This window comes from Mastigoproctus giganteus, chromosome 3, assembly GCF_048544385.1.
Source record: "Mastigoproctus giganteus isolate SK-2022 chromosome 3, ASM4854438v1, whole genome shotgun sequence".
NCBI classification, from domain to species: domain Eukaryota; kingdom Metazoa; phylum Arthropoda; class Arachnida; order Uropygi; family Thelyphonidae; genus Mastigoproctus; species Mastigoproctus giganteus.
In genome coordinates, this window is record NC_143577.1 from 243,795,252 (window position 1) to 243,813,090 (window position 17,839).

Consider the following 17,839-nt stretch of genomic DNA (forward strand, 5'->3'; position numbering starts at 1 on the left):
GATAGGAAACCTATTTGGGGGTGAAGAGAATAGAACATACATAGACATAAAATATCAATTGCTATCACAACAAAGAATGGAAATAATTTTGAAACCTCACAAAATATAGTTTCGAAAATGTCACTACCTGTATTCACGAACTGACCTAATGGTGACTCTATCTTAAAGGCTGGAAAGCAATAAAAAAGCAAAGGGATTACGAAAACTAGAAACCATGGATTCGTTCTCAGTGTTTTATATATGGGTATTTCAATTCTTGTGTTTATTTTATTCTATTTTATTATATATTTGTTTTATTTTATTCTCCTGTTAAAATATGCTTATCGATATTAAAACGTGGGATGATATTTTCTCCTCAGAATCTTTAAGAAACACATTCGAATATCTGTAGTTCAACGAAATGATCTTCAGTGTAGACAGCGCTTTTCTTTTTTAAATTAACTCATATAAAAACCAGTCAAACAACTATTACATCATCGGTCAAAAAAAAAAAAGAAAAAAGAAAACGCATTCAACTCATCTGTCTATTCTCTCTAATAATTTGCTCCATTCATCCTTAAATTTATTGAATTACCCACCTCCACAACGCTGTATGGTAGCATGTTCCCACGACCCGGGAACAAGGTAACGTGACCCTGGGATTACCAGAGTTTGCAGGAAGGAAGAGTATTCCGACTGTTCTTTGTCCATCTGGCTGTTGGCCAAATCTGTTAGTGATAAAACAGTTTCCAGAAGAAATTTTTTGTAGTTACAGTTTTATAATCCTTGGCTGTTGATACATTTTTGTCGTAATCCTTTTTCGTTATGATTTCTAACTGCATAAGCATTTCTACAGATTATAGAGGGGGAGAATACACAAGCTACTAAGGAAAGGGAGCAAAGTCAAGTAATGACCCTTCCAATATTCACAATATAAATTTTATAAAAGCATTTCTGTCTATATTCCTGGGCAGTTGCGAAGGAGCATATATGAAAGAAATTGCAAGAAATTGGACAATATTTTGTGTCTCATATGTGCAAAGAATCATCTTCGAACTGCTTATTTTGTTTGTTTGTTGTAAGGTTTTAGGCGCAATTAGAGACTTAGGCCATATTGCACCATATTTATTACGTCTGTAAATTGAGTATGTTCTGTGGTCGATTTGTCTGTTTGCTGGATGTACAACCCGAGTCAACCTCCAAACCTGTAAAACGCGTTGCGTGGCTGACTTAGAATATATAAAAATTCCATAGGTCATCGGCAGGATTCAAATCGGCTCTTTTCCACCCGGTGTGAGGTGGTAGCGATTTTACTAACCCACGAGGGCCTTCTAACTGCATTAACAATTATTATAATGAATTGCTAAATAATATATCGTGTAAAGCTGGAATAATTTTAGTGCAATAACCTTATGAAGATTATAGCGTTATTATTTAAATATATAATGGACATATTAGTTTCATTTTTTCTTTTCATCCACAATGCATCACATGATAATAAATAATAGCGAATATATCATAATTATAAAAATAATAGCGAATTGGTCCTCTTAAATGGCGATGGCAGACAGCGGAGCATTGATTCTGTAAAACATAAAAGTCATGGTAATAATTAATTCTGGTAACATTGCAATCAAAAACATCCTGGATGTTAGACCAGTCCAATCCACTAGTTCTCGATTGGATTCAAAGTAGGAGCCTGCGGGAACCAAGGAAGATGTCGTATAGGAGGTGTGGCAATAAAGTTCCCGGATTGGTGCAATTAAAAGAACACAGTGTGCACTAGCTCAAAAATGATTTTATTTTTATTCAAAGTAATTGCCACCTGAGTGAATGTACTTATTACACCGTTCTAAAAGTTTCTGAAAAGATTCAGCGAAGGCGTCCAAAGAGGTGATATTCATGTTCGGAAATTACGTTTATCGTTATGTGCTCAACATCATGAAATCTAGTTCCTTTGAGGGCAGTTTTCACCTTGAGAAAAAGAGAAGTAAGGTGGTATTAGATCAGGTGAGTAGGGTTGATGGTTGATGTGTACAATGCTATGTTTCGTCAGAAATGTCTTCACAACAAATGTGGAATGAGTGGGGGCATTGTCGTGCAACAAGAACCAGTTCCCTTTGTCTATAAAGTTCGGCGTCACTCGAGAAATGCACACCAGTAGCCTTTGAAGCTACGTACTCCTACATAGTACGCAGCATCGACTCTCTTCCCTTCAGGACAAATTCCCTGTGAATCACACCTTTGTCGAAAAACAGGATCAACACGACGTTGATCCTGTACTTCTGTAAACGTCTGACGCTTCCTACTAGGTAGTACTGAAACACCCAACACTCACCTCTAGTGACAATACAGTCGAAGAAATTAGGTCTGTCTTGACAAGTCTGTATGAAGACTTCTCATGATGACACGCTTCGTTGCTTCGTCTCATTCGTGAGACTGTGTGGCACAAATTTTTTTCAGGACTTCCTTTTCCCCAAATCTTCATGAATAATTTGACGAATCGTCTTCTTATTCACATCCAACTCATCTTCCATCATTCTGAGGGTCCAACGGCGATCTCTTGTCATAATTTCTCGAACTTTTGCAATTCTATCCTCATTTCGAGAGGTTGACAGACGCCCGCTTCTTGAATCATCGCGAACATCTTCACGTCCTTCTTTGAATTGTTTATAGTTTATACCATTCAAATACTGAGCTGGTATGACAAAGTTTCATCATCATGAACAGTTTTTAACACATCACACGTTTCCGTTGTAGATTTTCTCAGTTTAATGCAAAATTTGATGTTCGTCCCTCCATTTCAAAATCTTGACACGGAACGTTAACGCTAATAACTAAATTTGTTGTTACCTGCAACCTGTCAGTCTACTGGACAATCTCCGCACCACCATCTGTTGGAGGGAGTTTCAACTACTTCCGTTTATTTTCAGACTCATCGAACATGATCGCAACAGCACCAACATACTTTGTTGCCACACCTCATATATTCGGAATGCTCTTCAAAATACTGCTTTAGAGTCTTCGCTCGATATATTGTAGTATTGTAGTCCTGGGTTTCTCCATTTTGTTCTTTTTTATACTCCGGCATGGCCACCAGGTCAGTGGGGTTTACAATAAATAATCATACAAATGTTAAACGTATTTAGCAATCACGGGCTTGAACTCCGGTCCACTCAAAGAGCGCGTGCCACTACACTCACACTCCTCACCACTCGGCAACGTTAGGCCCCATGCAACATTAACAACTTAGAAATAACTTGGTCAGCAACAATGATAAAATTAATTCAAGAGCAATCAGCGCTCAATTATAAGAGAACACTACTGGTCCACAAACGTAATCAAAATTACAGGTGTTGACAGATAAACTGGCTCATTGAGCACAAGTCTAAATACTGCCTTCTTTTACACCCTAATGCGTTCATGAGTTGTAAATAGTGTGAATTCACTATTTACAACTCATCAGACAATACATGTTCCAATAACCCTTACCACCATTCACACCATTCGAAATGGATATGTATCTGCTTTATTCAGACAATTTCCTTAACTTCCGACCTGTAGCAGTGTTTGAAATGGGTACTTCTATTCAGCATTGTCAGTGTCTGTGATTTGGCATTAATTATTGTCACTGATTGCATATAATAACTCACTTGACACAGACTACGCTGATACATAAATCGCATCTTCTGTTGCCTTATGAATTCTTCCGTTTAGAACAGAGAGAAGTGGCTCAAATTGGGTCGAGCCACTCTGTAATATTTTGGTTGGGCAGTGTATTATAATAAATTGAGATATATATATATATAAAAAGGGTATAGTGATATTTTCTATGATAATGGTTTAAAGTTTCCGCTGTACTTTTGCCATTATTTTTATTAATTTAGGCTTGAATTTTCAGAGTCGAGTGCACTATATGGATAAAAATGGGCATCAACAGATCCATTTGAATAAAACAAAAACCTACATTATTGTTTAAAGCTACTTATGGGTTTTATGCCTCTTCCTGCAGCTAAGACTTCATTACGTATGCTAGCGATAACCTCTTCTGATAATGTCCATTCTCCAAAGTTATGTGAGAACTAGAACAATTTAAACAGTGGTCAAGAAAATCAGCCAGGTCAATGGCATAACTCTGACCTAGTTTCCCCATTCAACTGGGGCCATGGCCTTTATGGAAATAGTACATAGGAAGTTGCACAGCTTGTTACTCTGTGATGCTACCCATGAACTGTTGGTCATCGGGAAGGGAAAATGTGAACTTTGCTTCGCACATGAAAACTGTCTTGATATTTTCATACAAAACTCTCCTAATTTAATATATGACAACATGAAATATATGGGACAGACTGAATTTTTAAAAAATAACTATTTATCAGGGGGTAAAAAACAGGAGCCATAAACATTCTCCATATGTGCGCCATATATAAGATGAAAAATACAGTACTTACATTTGTAAGGTTCTTACTGTGTTGGACAAAGCAACCTCCAGTGCTGAACTTATTACTTTATTCTAATTTTGTGCATGGGTAATTTCGAAAGTAAAATTTACTCGAATACGGAAGTTTTGTTATGCTCCAGTAGGTGTCACGCATAACGCTCTTATGTTGATATTGGCTTCTTATATTTTTATTTATTTTTTATTTTCTAAGTCGGCTGCGTTTTGAACGTGTGGCTGGTCGCAAGGTGGAGTTGCGTGTTTCGTTGTTGGATCGTCCATGATGTTAGTTTTTATTAAATCCCGTTATTATAATTGTGTAAATACGTGTGTAACTAAATCCTATATGAGAGATTTGCTGGCTGTGCCTTGCATTTTCTCACTTTTATTTAAAAAAAAGGAACCTTTTAATAATTTTAATATCACTGGATCGTTAAAAAAATCAATACCAAATTTGCCCTAATGAAGTATCGTAAGTACAAACTTTCATCCAATAACATCAAAATTTAATTGAATAATTAATATTGGTAGTTATGAAGTTTCTTGTAATAACGCAAATTAGGTTGGTACGATAGCTTTTTAATTAACCAGCTAAATAATTATCTTATACATTTAGTGAAAATGCATAAATTTTGTACATACTTATAACTGAAAGTCGAACTTCTCACACAGAAGTCATGCATCTCATTATGCAAATCTGAACAGGATTCCTCACTTTTAGTATTTCGAATAAATAGCATTTATTTTTTCAATGCAGTACGTTATACTATTCTTTATTTTCAGTAAGTGCTATTACTGAGATGGGCCATTTCAGGGATCGACCCTTCATCGGTGGGTAACTATGCACCTTCAGTGTAAAATCATACTTTTCATAGTCAAGAAAAGTATGATTTGACCGACTTTTCATCCCCCCCCCACGTGATATACCTCACAGTAGTTATCTAATCAACTAGAAAACCCTAAATTGCATATTTATTTGGCTTTTATAAAATGTGTACACGTTACATAAAATATATAATCATATTTTGTCAAAACGTAATAATATACTTGCTGTCAATATTCGTAAACCCTCTCAGAAGTTCAAATCTGGGGGAGTCGAAATTAAATATCTGATAGTTGTGGTTCAAGTTACGTCGGTGGGAGGGGAGGGAAGGATGAAGGAATCTCGTTTATACCTACTAACGTATTTGAACTTCGTTTTATAAATTGTGGTAAAATGATTATTAGGACACCAGAAAGGTTGCAATTGTGAAAGCCAAACTGCAGATAATGGGTTTGACCAACTAAAGTATTATAAACCTGTCACCAGCGTTCAAATGTTGACTTTTAAGCTACCAGTGAAACGAAAATACCACTCTTTGGGTGTTTTGTAACGTTTTGTTATTTTAGTATTGTATGTACACGTGTACATTTGTCGCTCCTCAGACCAGTCGGAAAATGTATTTGTTCAGCCTTGTTTATCTTAGTCGGTGAAATTTCAAAAATACACTGAATATAATTCGTTGATGGTGAGGTGAATAAAATTGTCTAGAAAAATTCGTTTCTAACTATAGATTGAGTATTTACTAATTCAAATTAGTAAATACTGTAGAAAAGCTGAACGAATTGCATGAAATTTTCAGAAAAATGAAGCCACGAATTAAATTTAAGTGTGGCTAATTGAATTTTGTTCTTGTTTGCATTTTAATTTTATGAACGTGGCTTGTACCTCCGTTTATGTATGTTCAGAGCCACTAGAGCATTTGAACATCCTTGCATTTTTCACATGCAAATAAAAAAGAAAAGAATGTGTAGAAGAGAATGTATAGATGTAGTTCAAATCATTTATATTTATTGCGTAGCTGTTGAGATAGCCCTGGAACTCGTCTGAGGGTTAGATCAAAATGGCATTTCAACACTTTTTTTTAAATTTTTATTATTCTTATACTTTATTGCCATAATTAAAATAAAATTAGGAGCAACCAGAAGGCCCGCCCATCCCGGAAAATCCACTCATTGCATTAATTACTAATTTCCCATTATTAACGTATGGAGACACCCTTTTCCTTCTGGTCCACCTGGCTGTGGTGGGGGAAGGGAAGTGGGGACTTTTTTTTATGCGAACGCACAAATACTTAAACCGTGAAATAACATCTGCGTCTGTGGGGACAACGACTCGAGCTTCCATGCCTACTGCGCTATTTGACCAGACGCGCATAATTCGGCTATGCATGGAGGATAAATTACTGAGAATCAAAGGCACTGGATCGTCACCCTTATTGTACTGCTGCCAAAATTGATGTTATAGTGTGTGTGCGCGCGCACTTAGTTTCTGTTTGTAAACGGAATCCAGCTTCCTTCTGAGGATAAATGTAAACAAAGGACTTGGGCTTCTCTGAAGTGAATCAACTCATTTAGGTTTTATAAATAGATCGTGACCTGCTTACTTCAAATGTAAAAAGCGTTATAAAGTTTTTGTAATGTGTTATGTAACATCTTAAGGTAGCTAACGGAGAGGACTAATCCCTATCCCCTCCCATTTGAGAAACTGTGTCCTTAAGTATGAGAATAAACGCAGCGTACATATCCAACATAGGGGATAAAGTTTTTCTTGAACAAATCGAAATATCTTAATAAGTCTAATAATTGGACTTTCTCGACTTTCAATCTCGCCATGGCCCACCAAGATTATTGAGGGGGGTGGGTTCTAATAATGAATGGTGACATGAGTCACCTTATTAGATACTTTTGGCCTGCCTCTTTTTTTACCTTGCAATTTTTTGTTAGTAAAAAAGGCAAGGTAAGCAGCAGCCGTTATCATTCCACTGCAGAATGGAAGCCTCCTCAACAATTCATGTTGAGGGGAACTGATCATCTGCCACACTGGTCCAGTGCGGATTGGCAGATCGACCGCATTTTGCAGTCAGGGGCTTGAACCCCGATCTACTCAAAGAGCGTGTTCTACTGTACTCCCGCTCTTGACCACTTGGCTATAACATCTTCCAGTACGTTGCTAACCCTGGGGTTCGGTCGGAGTGGAATTTAGCCGACCCCTACATTCTATGCTGGTTGCAAGGGAAGCCTTCTTCCACCACGCCTTTCTCTGTCCTTCCGCATTCCTCCCTTTTCATTTTGCTCATCCCTGACCCTGCTGGGATGGATATAGACGGGGGTCATTTCCTCGCTGATTTTCTTCCTAACCTTTCTGCCTCCTGCCCATGGGGATAGGTCATAGAGGTCCAGTCTTTTTTACATTTTAAGGGTACAGCTCTAAAACGATGTTCAAAGAGCAGTCGCTAAACAGTCCACCGGACCAAACCATTATATGGTCCGATGGAATAGGTAACTCTTTGATAACTAAGTGGCATCCGAATCTACTCTACGAGCATACTCTCTGCCCCTACTCCTCCAGATAGTGACTGGACGGAGTCCGAGTAGTGTGTATACAGGGTGTCATTGGCGAGGTCGTGTTATACCAAGGAGTTGGGTATATTCTTGCTGTGTGTACGCCATTCAGCTGCGTCTGTGGGGACAACGACTCGAGCTTCCATGCCTACTGCACTATTTGACCAGACGCGCATAATTCGGCTATGCATGGAGGATAAATTACTGAGAATCAGAGGCACTGGATCGTCACCCTTATTGATGTTAATAGCATGTCTACCTCCACCTTTTCCTACTACTGAAAGCATCATGAATTTGACAAGGCCAAAGTGTATTTGTTTAATCGCAGTCTCCAGAGTTCCCCCTATATATCGTTGTAGCATCTCAAAAGGCAAAGCAAGTGTAGGTGTGCAAATGTGTGTTGGTATGTTGAGTGCTGGCGACTTCGCGGTCAGGGGACAATGGGTTCCCTGTCCCCTGATTCTCAACCTTAGCCACGAGAAGGTGCGCCATGAATTAGACAGAAATAAAGCACAGCGACTGGTCCTATACTTGAAAAAAGAATTCTCAAAGTTTCACTTATCTCCGTGGCCGAGTGGTCAGACGCCAGAGTGCATAATTACACGTGTTTTGAGTGACGGTGGTTCAAACTAGCGTGACTACAAAATATGGTGCTGTTTTTCTGAATCTTGTGAACTCCTCTGACCGTGTGGTCGTCCTGGAGTATAAACAGAATTTATTATTATTTTTATATATCTTTAAAAAGTACAGGTGGTTGCATATAGTGCCACAGGAATATAAATGAGCTTTTTTTTTGGGGGGGGGGAGGTATACACTTGCCCTTTTTCACAAAATGGAACGCTCCTTCAAGAACAGCATAGCATGTTCGTACCATATAGAAAGCAGATATCCAGAGATGTGCTGTACATCTCTAGATTTTCTACCATTCGGTGTTAGGACAAGAAGTAAAATTTAAGTGACTTTTAATGTGGCATGGTAGTCGGCGCCAGATGCTTCGGTATGAATATCTCGGAAACTGAAACGCTGCTGCAGCTTTCACATACTGTAAGACTGTCTAGGGTGTATCGACATTGATCTAATCTTGTAATCGGAAACAGTTGGTTAATGCGAGAGGTTAGTGGTGGCTGACAAGGCTCTTGCAGAATAACAAAAAGACTAAGACTACGGTCAGCTATAACTCAGTACAACGGGGATAACCAAAGAAGAATTTCAGAAAGTATAACTCGTCGTAACCTGTTACAGACGGGTTATCGGGAGCAGCAACACCAACACTGGGACAGTCGAGGAGTGGAGAAACGTTGTCTGGTCTGACGAATCCTGGTTCTTGCTGTTTCATGTTGATGGGAGGACTATAATATTGGAAAAACAGCATGAGTCTCATGGACCCATCCTGCCAAGTAGCAACAATATAGACCCGGAGCAGTGGTGTACATAGTTGTGGAGAGTATTTTCTTGGTATCAATGGAGATACATGAATTGTAAATTGTCTGACCAGACGCGTTTTTTTTTTTTTTTTTTCGTGACTGCAGTGTATTCAAATGCGAATGGGTTCTTCCAGCTGGATAATATGTCATATCACAAGGTCAGAATTGTACAGAACTGGGAGCATAAGTGAATTCAGCCTACTGGTATGGTAGATAATATCTGGCAGAATGTCATCCATCAGCCAATCAACATCTTTTTCACCGTAGACATTTAGGATTAAATGAAATAAATTTTCTGCTTATACTGCTGGACTACTACACGGTCAGAGGACGTCACAAGATAGAGAGAATATATTCTTGGTAGAGATTTAGTGCGTTTAAATTTGTCCAAGAATTATATTATCAGAATCATAGCTACAGACAATGGGGATAGAAAGTGATAATTTTACAATATTTTTGTTTAAAATAAAAAAAAAATTTTTTTTTTTGTTTGGAAGAGAACACATCTTTCACGTGACCTGATGGTACTTTGAAGTACAATCGCATTTTTTTTTTTTTTTAAACACGTTCGTACTAAGCACCTATTCTCTTCACCATGGCCGTCCGCATGTATCAAATCGACTCCCAGTGGACGGATTTTCATGAAATTTTATATTTTGTTATTTTGGGAAGATTTCTTGAGCCATCCCAAATTTTATTAAAATCAGACAAAAAGAAATTTTTTTAATCATAACTCAGTGAACTACCTGCAAATGGTGTAATCAGGATATATTGAATGCTGTTCTGGTTTTCAGTATTTTGTACATGAAAATACCATTAGGATATAAAAGATTAAATTAATCGTTTGATTTTTTTTTTTTTTCCCCTCCTGTTCTTTTTATTTTCTACCTACCTAAAACGTAACCGTATTTCCCGGACTACAAGACGCACTTGATTTCCTGGAAAATGTTGCCTAAAGCTCTCTTGCACCTTATGGTCCGAAGGACCGCTAACACATTGTAGCGTTTTTATCTCTAGCCGTTTATGGTCAAAAAAAAAAATGTAGCTCTTCTAGCATGTAACCAATTCAGATCACAGTTGCTGAATTAAATACTTCCAGGAGGCTTCATTTACAGCCAGTGGATATCGTAATTAAATCACTGGATAGACGCACGAAACCACGATTTTACATCAACAGGACGAATAAAATGACCAATAATTTTAGAGTAAGAAGAGTAAAAAAAAATTCGTGGCAATTACCAACATGATAGTTCCAAACTTTCTAAGAGATGTGAAACCAATGCCTTTGATGGCAATGCTTTAGATGTACTCTTTGAAGAAAGTGAAAGTTTAGACCACAACATCAGTAATGACGAATCTTCGAGTTCTACAGCGAATGAATACACTGATATTTTGTTCAGTAAGAATTTTTAATTTGTTTCAAATATATGCAATTTTTTTATTTTTCCCACCAAAAATTTCCTTCTAAAACGTAGGTGCGTCTTATCGTCCGCGAAATACGGTATTATGTAGGATATAAACCTACATCTGTTTCTCTATTAAAGTTGTGGGCGTGGTAGAGATTTGGCATGCTATAATCCGTGCAATTAAAAATGATCAGATTTTTATAATCCGTGCTATAATCCGTGCAATTAAAAATGATCAGATATCCCCACGGGACTGCGGAAATTTAATCCTAACCGCAAGGTACATCTTTTAACAAATCCTTAAATTATTAAGAGAATTTACAGCCATTTTTGAATGGATGACCATTTCTACAATTACATCTGAAATAATGAAAATTGTAAAATTTGGAACAAATTCTGCTTAATATCAAAAATATATTAAAAAAGTAATAATATATCATATTAAAAAAATAATAATAATATTATCATATTTTCGTATTCCTTGTCTTGTGACCTCCTCTGACCGGGAGTATAAACAGAAACTTTATTTTAATGAAGTTAAAATACCGTATTTACCGGACCATACGATGCACATTTTCTTATGGTCTGAGGGCAAGTGAGAATTTGCGCATGTCTCGCAAGAACTCTACCTTTGTTCCCAAAGATCATTAAAACTCTTCCTTCTAAAACCCCGCAGTCTTTCAAAATACGTAGAATCAGCAATGCCCTTGAGAATTGTAGGGAAGATGACGCCTCCTTTGAAGAAATTAAAATGTTCAGATTATAGCATTGATAATGAACAGTGCGATAGCAGTGAATTTTTGGAATTATATGATCAATAAATTTATTCTACACGCTATTTTGTTTTGTGATATATGCCTATTGTTTGCGAATCTTTTCGATTCCACGTTGGTTATGTTTGGAAGATGTTCCACTGTGGATGCAAAAATCTTTAAAATAATTCAGTTTTTAATTTTTCGAAAAGCAGTTATTAGAATAATTGGTGTCCACTTTCGAAACACTAAATATTAGTACTAATTGTTTCTAGTTTCAGCTGACACCCAATTTGTCAATACTCATTTCAAAATAAGGTCATATTTCTTAACACGCTAAGAAATGCACGCGTCATTTTAATTTTGTTTTTAGGTTCTTTAACCAGTAGTTCAAATTCGTATTAAATAATTGAAATAGTACATTTTTTTTTGGAATAATTTAATTTCAATCAAATTTTACTGTTTCGAGCATGTTCTTTTTTTTTCTTAAATGATTATTTTTCTCAGATTAATAGAAATAAAAAAATAAATTAAATTTAGTTATCTCCTTAGCAATCAATTGCTAAGATTCTAATTCTATAGAACACTTGATAATGCAAATTTTACGTTCTCTAAGCTGACCCCCGCCCCCCAGTTTAAATATACACTATTTATTACTTTCCTCTCATATACTTTTTTTTTAAAATTCTTCTCTGTGTATATTCTTTTTTCCCCCCTATATAAATTGAATGGAAAAAATAATTTCTGGATTTCTATTGTCCGATTTTAATGAAATTTGGTTTGTCGGCAACTATTTTTGACAAGCCCAAATACAAAATTTGTCCACTGGGAATTTTCTGTTACATGCGGACGGACAGATTGGTAAAGACAGTTGGCCCTTATTTATATGCGAAAGTGTCTAAAACATTTCTTAGTAATGTAATTAATAATGGATTTTTGCAGCTTTTTAAATTTTTTTTTATTTGCATAATTTCACATTAAACCAAATTGTTTTAAAATTATTTAAGGGTTTTTTTTTATTTGGAGAAAAGACTGAATTGTTTAAAATTAAATTCTCTGCATTTTCCTTGGCCTTAATCTTCCGTTAGTTAACTAATTTAAGTAATAGTCGGGATTCTTAGTATGATATTAGACAATTCTCATCAATAAGGATTAAAGTCGGCACACCATTATGGGAGGTGTTAATCTTGTGACACTAATCTTTGGGGGAGGGAATGTGTTGGATAGGGGCTTTGGTTATCTCTACAAAAGACTAAATATAAATTACATTACATTAATTAGTATAAGAAGTGCGCTGTTTAGCATTAGCACTCAAATTCGCTAACTTAATTTTTAAAGCTTTTTTAAATTTTTCGAAAATTTTATTATTAATGTTAAATAGGTGGATATAATAAAAATTAATTTTAATAATTAAAATATTATTAATGTTAAAAAGGTGGATATAATAATGATTTCGTGACAAATTAAACATTTTTTGATATTTTAAGAAATGTTTTGTGATGGTTAATTTTTTTTTTTTTTCACGTGATTTTTCCAGATAATGGCAGTCATGTAAAAATTTATTTTTCTAGCAAAATTTTTTTACCACTTTCATTGCCTCCTTACCTACCAGATCGTTTCTGTTGGAACTTTATATTTACGATAAGAACTTAAACGAATTTATTTCATTTATTTTTTTTATATATTATTTTATATTTTAATAGCTCTCATCTCGTTGACCGTACTACAGTTCAATACTATAGGCTTAATACTGTGTATGATTACCACTTTGGATATACAGGCTGTTTCAAAAAGTATGGGAAAAAAAATTCTGGTGTGCAAAATAAGGTCATAAATATTAGTCCTTTGTGAGTGGTTACAGATATTTTGGCTATTTTGAGTTTTAAAAAAATGGCTATGGAGTTCTGAATAGTAAAAACAAAAAGTAATAAAAAATAAGAATTAAAGAGATAAACAAACTACTTTATGTAGGTAGATGCGTACTTAGTGTGCATTGTTTATCTGTTATTCCTATTTATTATTTTTTTTATGTTTATTGTTGTATCTGATTCTTAACGACTTTTTGAATTTTTTAAAAATGGCTATGGAGTTTGAATGGTAAAACTTACTAAAAAAAATAAGTAGTGACGTACTTAGTAAAATATGCATAGTAGGTGTATAGGCACGTACCTAGTAATAACCATTTTTATTAGGTAGGTGCCTGCTTTATTCTTGTTTATTTATATATATATATATATATATATATATATATATATTTTTTTTTTTTTTTTTATACCAGTCGTAACCATTTTATAAAATTAAACCGGCCATAGCTCTGTAACCATTCAGAATTAATACAAGTTTGGCTTTTTTCTCATTTTGGACCAGAGATTTTGTATTTTACTATTGAAAGTAAAACTACGCTATATTTTTTTTTTATAAAAATGACTAAATGATTTATATATGACAATACGTGTCTAGTCATGCGTATAGATTAAATGACAACTAAGTACGCTGTTATACCACTTGAATGTATTTATTGAAGTGTTACCACATAAATCTACACTTAAAGTATTGGAACGTTTCAAGGCACTACTGAATCCCATCTTCAGAACAGATACTTGTCTGGAACGACATGTGCAAGTAGTCATACTTGAGATGATTATCACTTCTAAATAGACCTTGAAACATTGTCAATATTTTAAGTGTAGATTGATGTAATAACACTTCAATAAATGCATTCATGTTGTACAACAGTGTATTTGGTTGAACCTTAATTTATAGGTAAAAAATATACTTAAATTCATATTATAAATATTTTTAAGAGTAAACGTTTCACGTTAATAAAAATTAGAGGGCCCTTCGATGTCTGCAAAAGAGGTACAAAAAATGTAGCTACGCCATTGGGTGTTCAAAATTATGTAAATAAATTTTATTGAATGTACATTATGCTGTACAATTGCACTTTTTTTATATAAATCTGACTCCATAAAGAATAAAATATTACTCATCTGACCCAGTTTAGCCTTTCAGTATTCTTCTCTAAGAGAATTTACTGTGGTCCATAGTCATTTATTAAAATATCATTAATAAAGGTTTGGTTTTCTCTTTCATTTTTTGCTTATATGTTCTACTATGTATTATTCTGTTAACGACCGACAACTAATTTTATTAAAATAAGATAAACGTTTTAAATACAGGTAAAAATAAATTGAATAAATCATAAGACATGTGATCTATGATCATGCCTAGTAAACTTCTATTTTACTTTATCTAACGCAGCACAGCATTCACTGTCTAGCTGAAGAAGGGACACATCGCCCCGAAAGTTATTTTTATATTATTTATATCCATTTATTTTTACCTGTATTTAAACTTTCTTTCATTTTATACAATTTTAACGTATATTTTATTTCAATAAAATTATTTTAAATTAGTTGCCGGTCGTTAACAGAATAATACATAGTGATATGCAACCCCCAAAGCTCGAGGCTTGTTTTCTAATTTGTTTATATTTTGGTGACGGGGGGGGGTGTTAATAGTAATAGGAGGAACAAAAAATGAAATCTATCTTTATAAATGAGAGGATAAAATTCCTTTCATTCTAAGTTCTAAAAAAAAAAAAAAGCATTTGATTTCCATTTAATTAGAAAAAAATTCTTTATTCTCTCCTATGAGAGGAACAACTATTAAAACGTATTGCGATTCGTTGAATAATATTTAAAATGTAATGCTTTCCATTACTTGGAAGTGTGCAGGACATAAAGGCCATGACTAAACCAGGGATTTCGTAGGAGCAAGGTATTCAGAGCGCATACTCCAGATTATTATTCGGCTACTACAGTGCTTTGTAAATTACGCATTCGTGGAAGCAGAATTGCGCATGCGCACGTCATATGCGCTCTGATTGGTTAACGAAGCAGAGGAAGATATGTATTCTCCCGGTATTGCAGTAGCCACGTTAGTTTTGTGTGTACGCACTGATGGAGAAGCATGGAAGTCTTGCCGCTGTTTCTTGCTGCCAATGTGGAGTTTGTTTGCGTTACAACCGTTTTAGCTACCTTACTTTCAACATTCATTGTTTTTTTGACCCGCCGTGGGCGAGAAGATGATATACCAGTGTTAACAGGTACGTTAAATATATATAATTTGTCTTCATTTTAGTGTTAAGCTCCTAAGGAGCGCTTTTTTACTCCTTGCACGTTTCGCGAATAATGCGCCAAAAAACCATGTGACTATTATTTACTATTTTTCATTAAAAGCAAAGTTCTTTTATTTTATTTTTTTTTCTATTTCATTTTCTTAGACGTATCCTGAATGAAACTCTTTTAACTACTATGTAATTATGTCGGTACAGATCAATGCTGACCATGTGAATTAAATGGGGGTTAGGCCTAACCATTGTGTGAATGACCGATTCTTTTGTGCCACGCTCCTTCCATTCCGTCATCGCCGTTGATGTAACGGGAACGTAGATGACGCAAACATGAGGTCATTGTAGTAGTAATAACTGCGTAGAAAGATGCAATATCCATCCGCATTTAGTGGTAAATGGAAGTGATTTCACTCGACTCTGATGTTATTCAGTGATTAGTAACGCACCCAAATCTAACTGCTGATAGCATTTTGTTTTTATTTGGGTAGATTAGCAGATGTGTCCATACTGTAATAGGTACGGTACGTTTGTTTTTTTTTCTCTCCTATTCTGTTATGACAAACTGCTGTTTACTACTGTAAGTAGATGCGATTCCTTTACCGCGTTAATTTTTATTGAAATTTTGATTCTGATTATTATTGCCAGTACAGTAGTCGAAATGCGTGGGCAGTTTATGCACTCTTTATTCGGAATATATCGTAATTGATACATAATTACTCATTAGTAATATGAGTAATGGCCTTTAGTCATGTATTATAGCTCAGTGAATGCAGAATAATTACGTTTTGATCCAGTAGAAATTGTCCCATTTATAAAATAGTCTTTCATAAGAGCAATGTTAAATCCTTGTTAATTAAGTTGGTAGGTACTCGAGCTTATTATGGAAGTGGAAGTAATTACGTTTTGTGTCCGTACGCTTTTCTGAATAATGGTTTCCTTTCAGTAAATGGGGAGAAATTTTTACAATGACAAAACTCGGTCAAGTACAAGTTTCTTATTAAGTTCATGTTGCTACTTGAACGCGAACTTGTAGTGACAAGTCCTGTGAAGCTGCTTGTAGGCTTTTTGGATATATATACGAATCTACCAGCAGCTTTCAGCACTGCTTGCCCGTGAAATTTCCAAACTGGGAAGCCAAAAATATTTTCTTATCTTGCTTTATATATTAATATATATATTAATATAATATGGCTTTCTTACAACAGTGGGGCCAGTGATGAACAGTTGCTAGCGGAAATGTTTACATAGTGACAGGAATTTGTCCCAAGGTTATGCTAAGTGTTGAGATATGTTACCTTAATGGTGTTTTGGATCGACTTTATTGAAGAAACACATGGGACTAATAATTTTTATTATTTTTTTTAAAAGGATTTTTCAAATAATGAAACACCACGTTGGCAATTACGATTACCGTGTGGTTGGACATCTTTGTCTGAAGTTTCATATTATGAACTTCAGTGATTTGTTACTATTTTTGATTGTTTCGCATTGATTGTTCCACTATACATTGTAACCAAGAAGTAGTTCTGAATCACTGTTTGAATGGGGATTTCACCACTGGTGGTATTTTTTTTATTTTATTATTATTTTTTATGGAAACCCCAAACACGAAAGGTATCAAAACCTATAGTACTTAGTACCGTGCATGGGTTGAAGGAGAAGTATGAGGGGAGGGGGATGCCGGAAACTTTGCTCTAGAGACCAAACATGGTTTTTTTTTTTTTTTTTTTGTAGTTGTTGGCGCATAGGCTTCTGTGGTCATAATGCACCTCCCAAGGTTTTTGCAGTACTTTGATCCAAGCCCGAGGCGGGAATCGAACCCGCGACCTTTGGGTTGCCAGGCAAGCACTTTACCCACCCGGCTAGCCAGGTCGGCAACATGGGTTTCACCACTTCAAGCCTCCAATAAGCAAAGTGGTGGTATTTCATCGGTTGATGAAAGTCATCTACCACCTGGTTTTGTAAAAAGTAAAGGCTCGTTTTGTTCAAAGTGTGGATTCTAATTAAATTAAAAAAAGCTACCCAAAGAAATTATGAATATGGTGCTCTAGCGATAGTGTTAAATAAAATTTAAGTTGATGTGAAAATACAATTAATTTTTTCAAAGTTAAAATGATTGGTCACAGTGATTGAGTGGAGAATATTCTTGAGCAAAAAACAAGTTGATTATTCTTAATTTTTTTTTTTTTTTTCCACTGTTAGGAAATGTGAAACTAACTTCATTTTGCATTTTATTTACTAATATTTTTTCCCATCCTCAGTTAACGTGAGTATTATAGTTTGTTGGTTGAATATCACAGTATAACTCCTATAATCCATAC

The 17,839-nt window shown here is 35.2% G+C and overlaps 1 protein-coding gene across 3 annotated transcripts in view; it reads left to right on the forward strand.

Annotated features, from left to right (window-relative positions):
• The first annotated feature begins 4,775 nt into the window (after positions 1–4,775).
• The window catches only part of LOC150088983 (exonuclease GOR-like), a 49,429-nt gene continuing 36,365 nt past the window's right edge, over positions 4,776–17,839 (forward strand). Inside the window, exon 1 of one of the 3 annotated variants that reach the window (XM_090369750.1) lies at positions 4,776–4,889. In XM_090369750.1, coding sequence (XP_090225876.1) covers positions 4,880–4,889 — 10 coding nt within the window. In that variant the 5' untranslated portion in view covers positions 4,776–4,879. Of the gene's footprint in view, positions 4,890–15,341; positions 15,492–15,908; positions 16,035–17,839 lie in introns of those variants that run through there. The other 2 variants (XM_090369749.1, XM_090369751.1) reach the window with 2 other exon arrangements.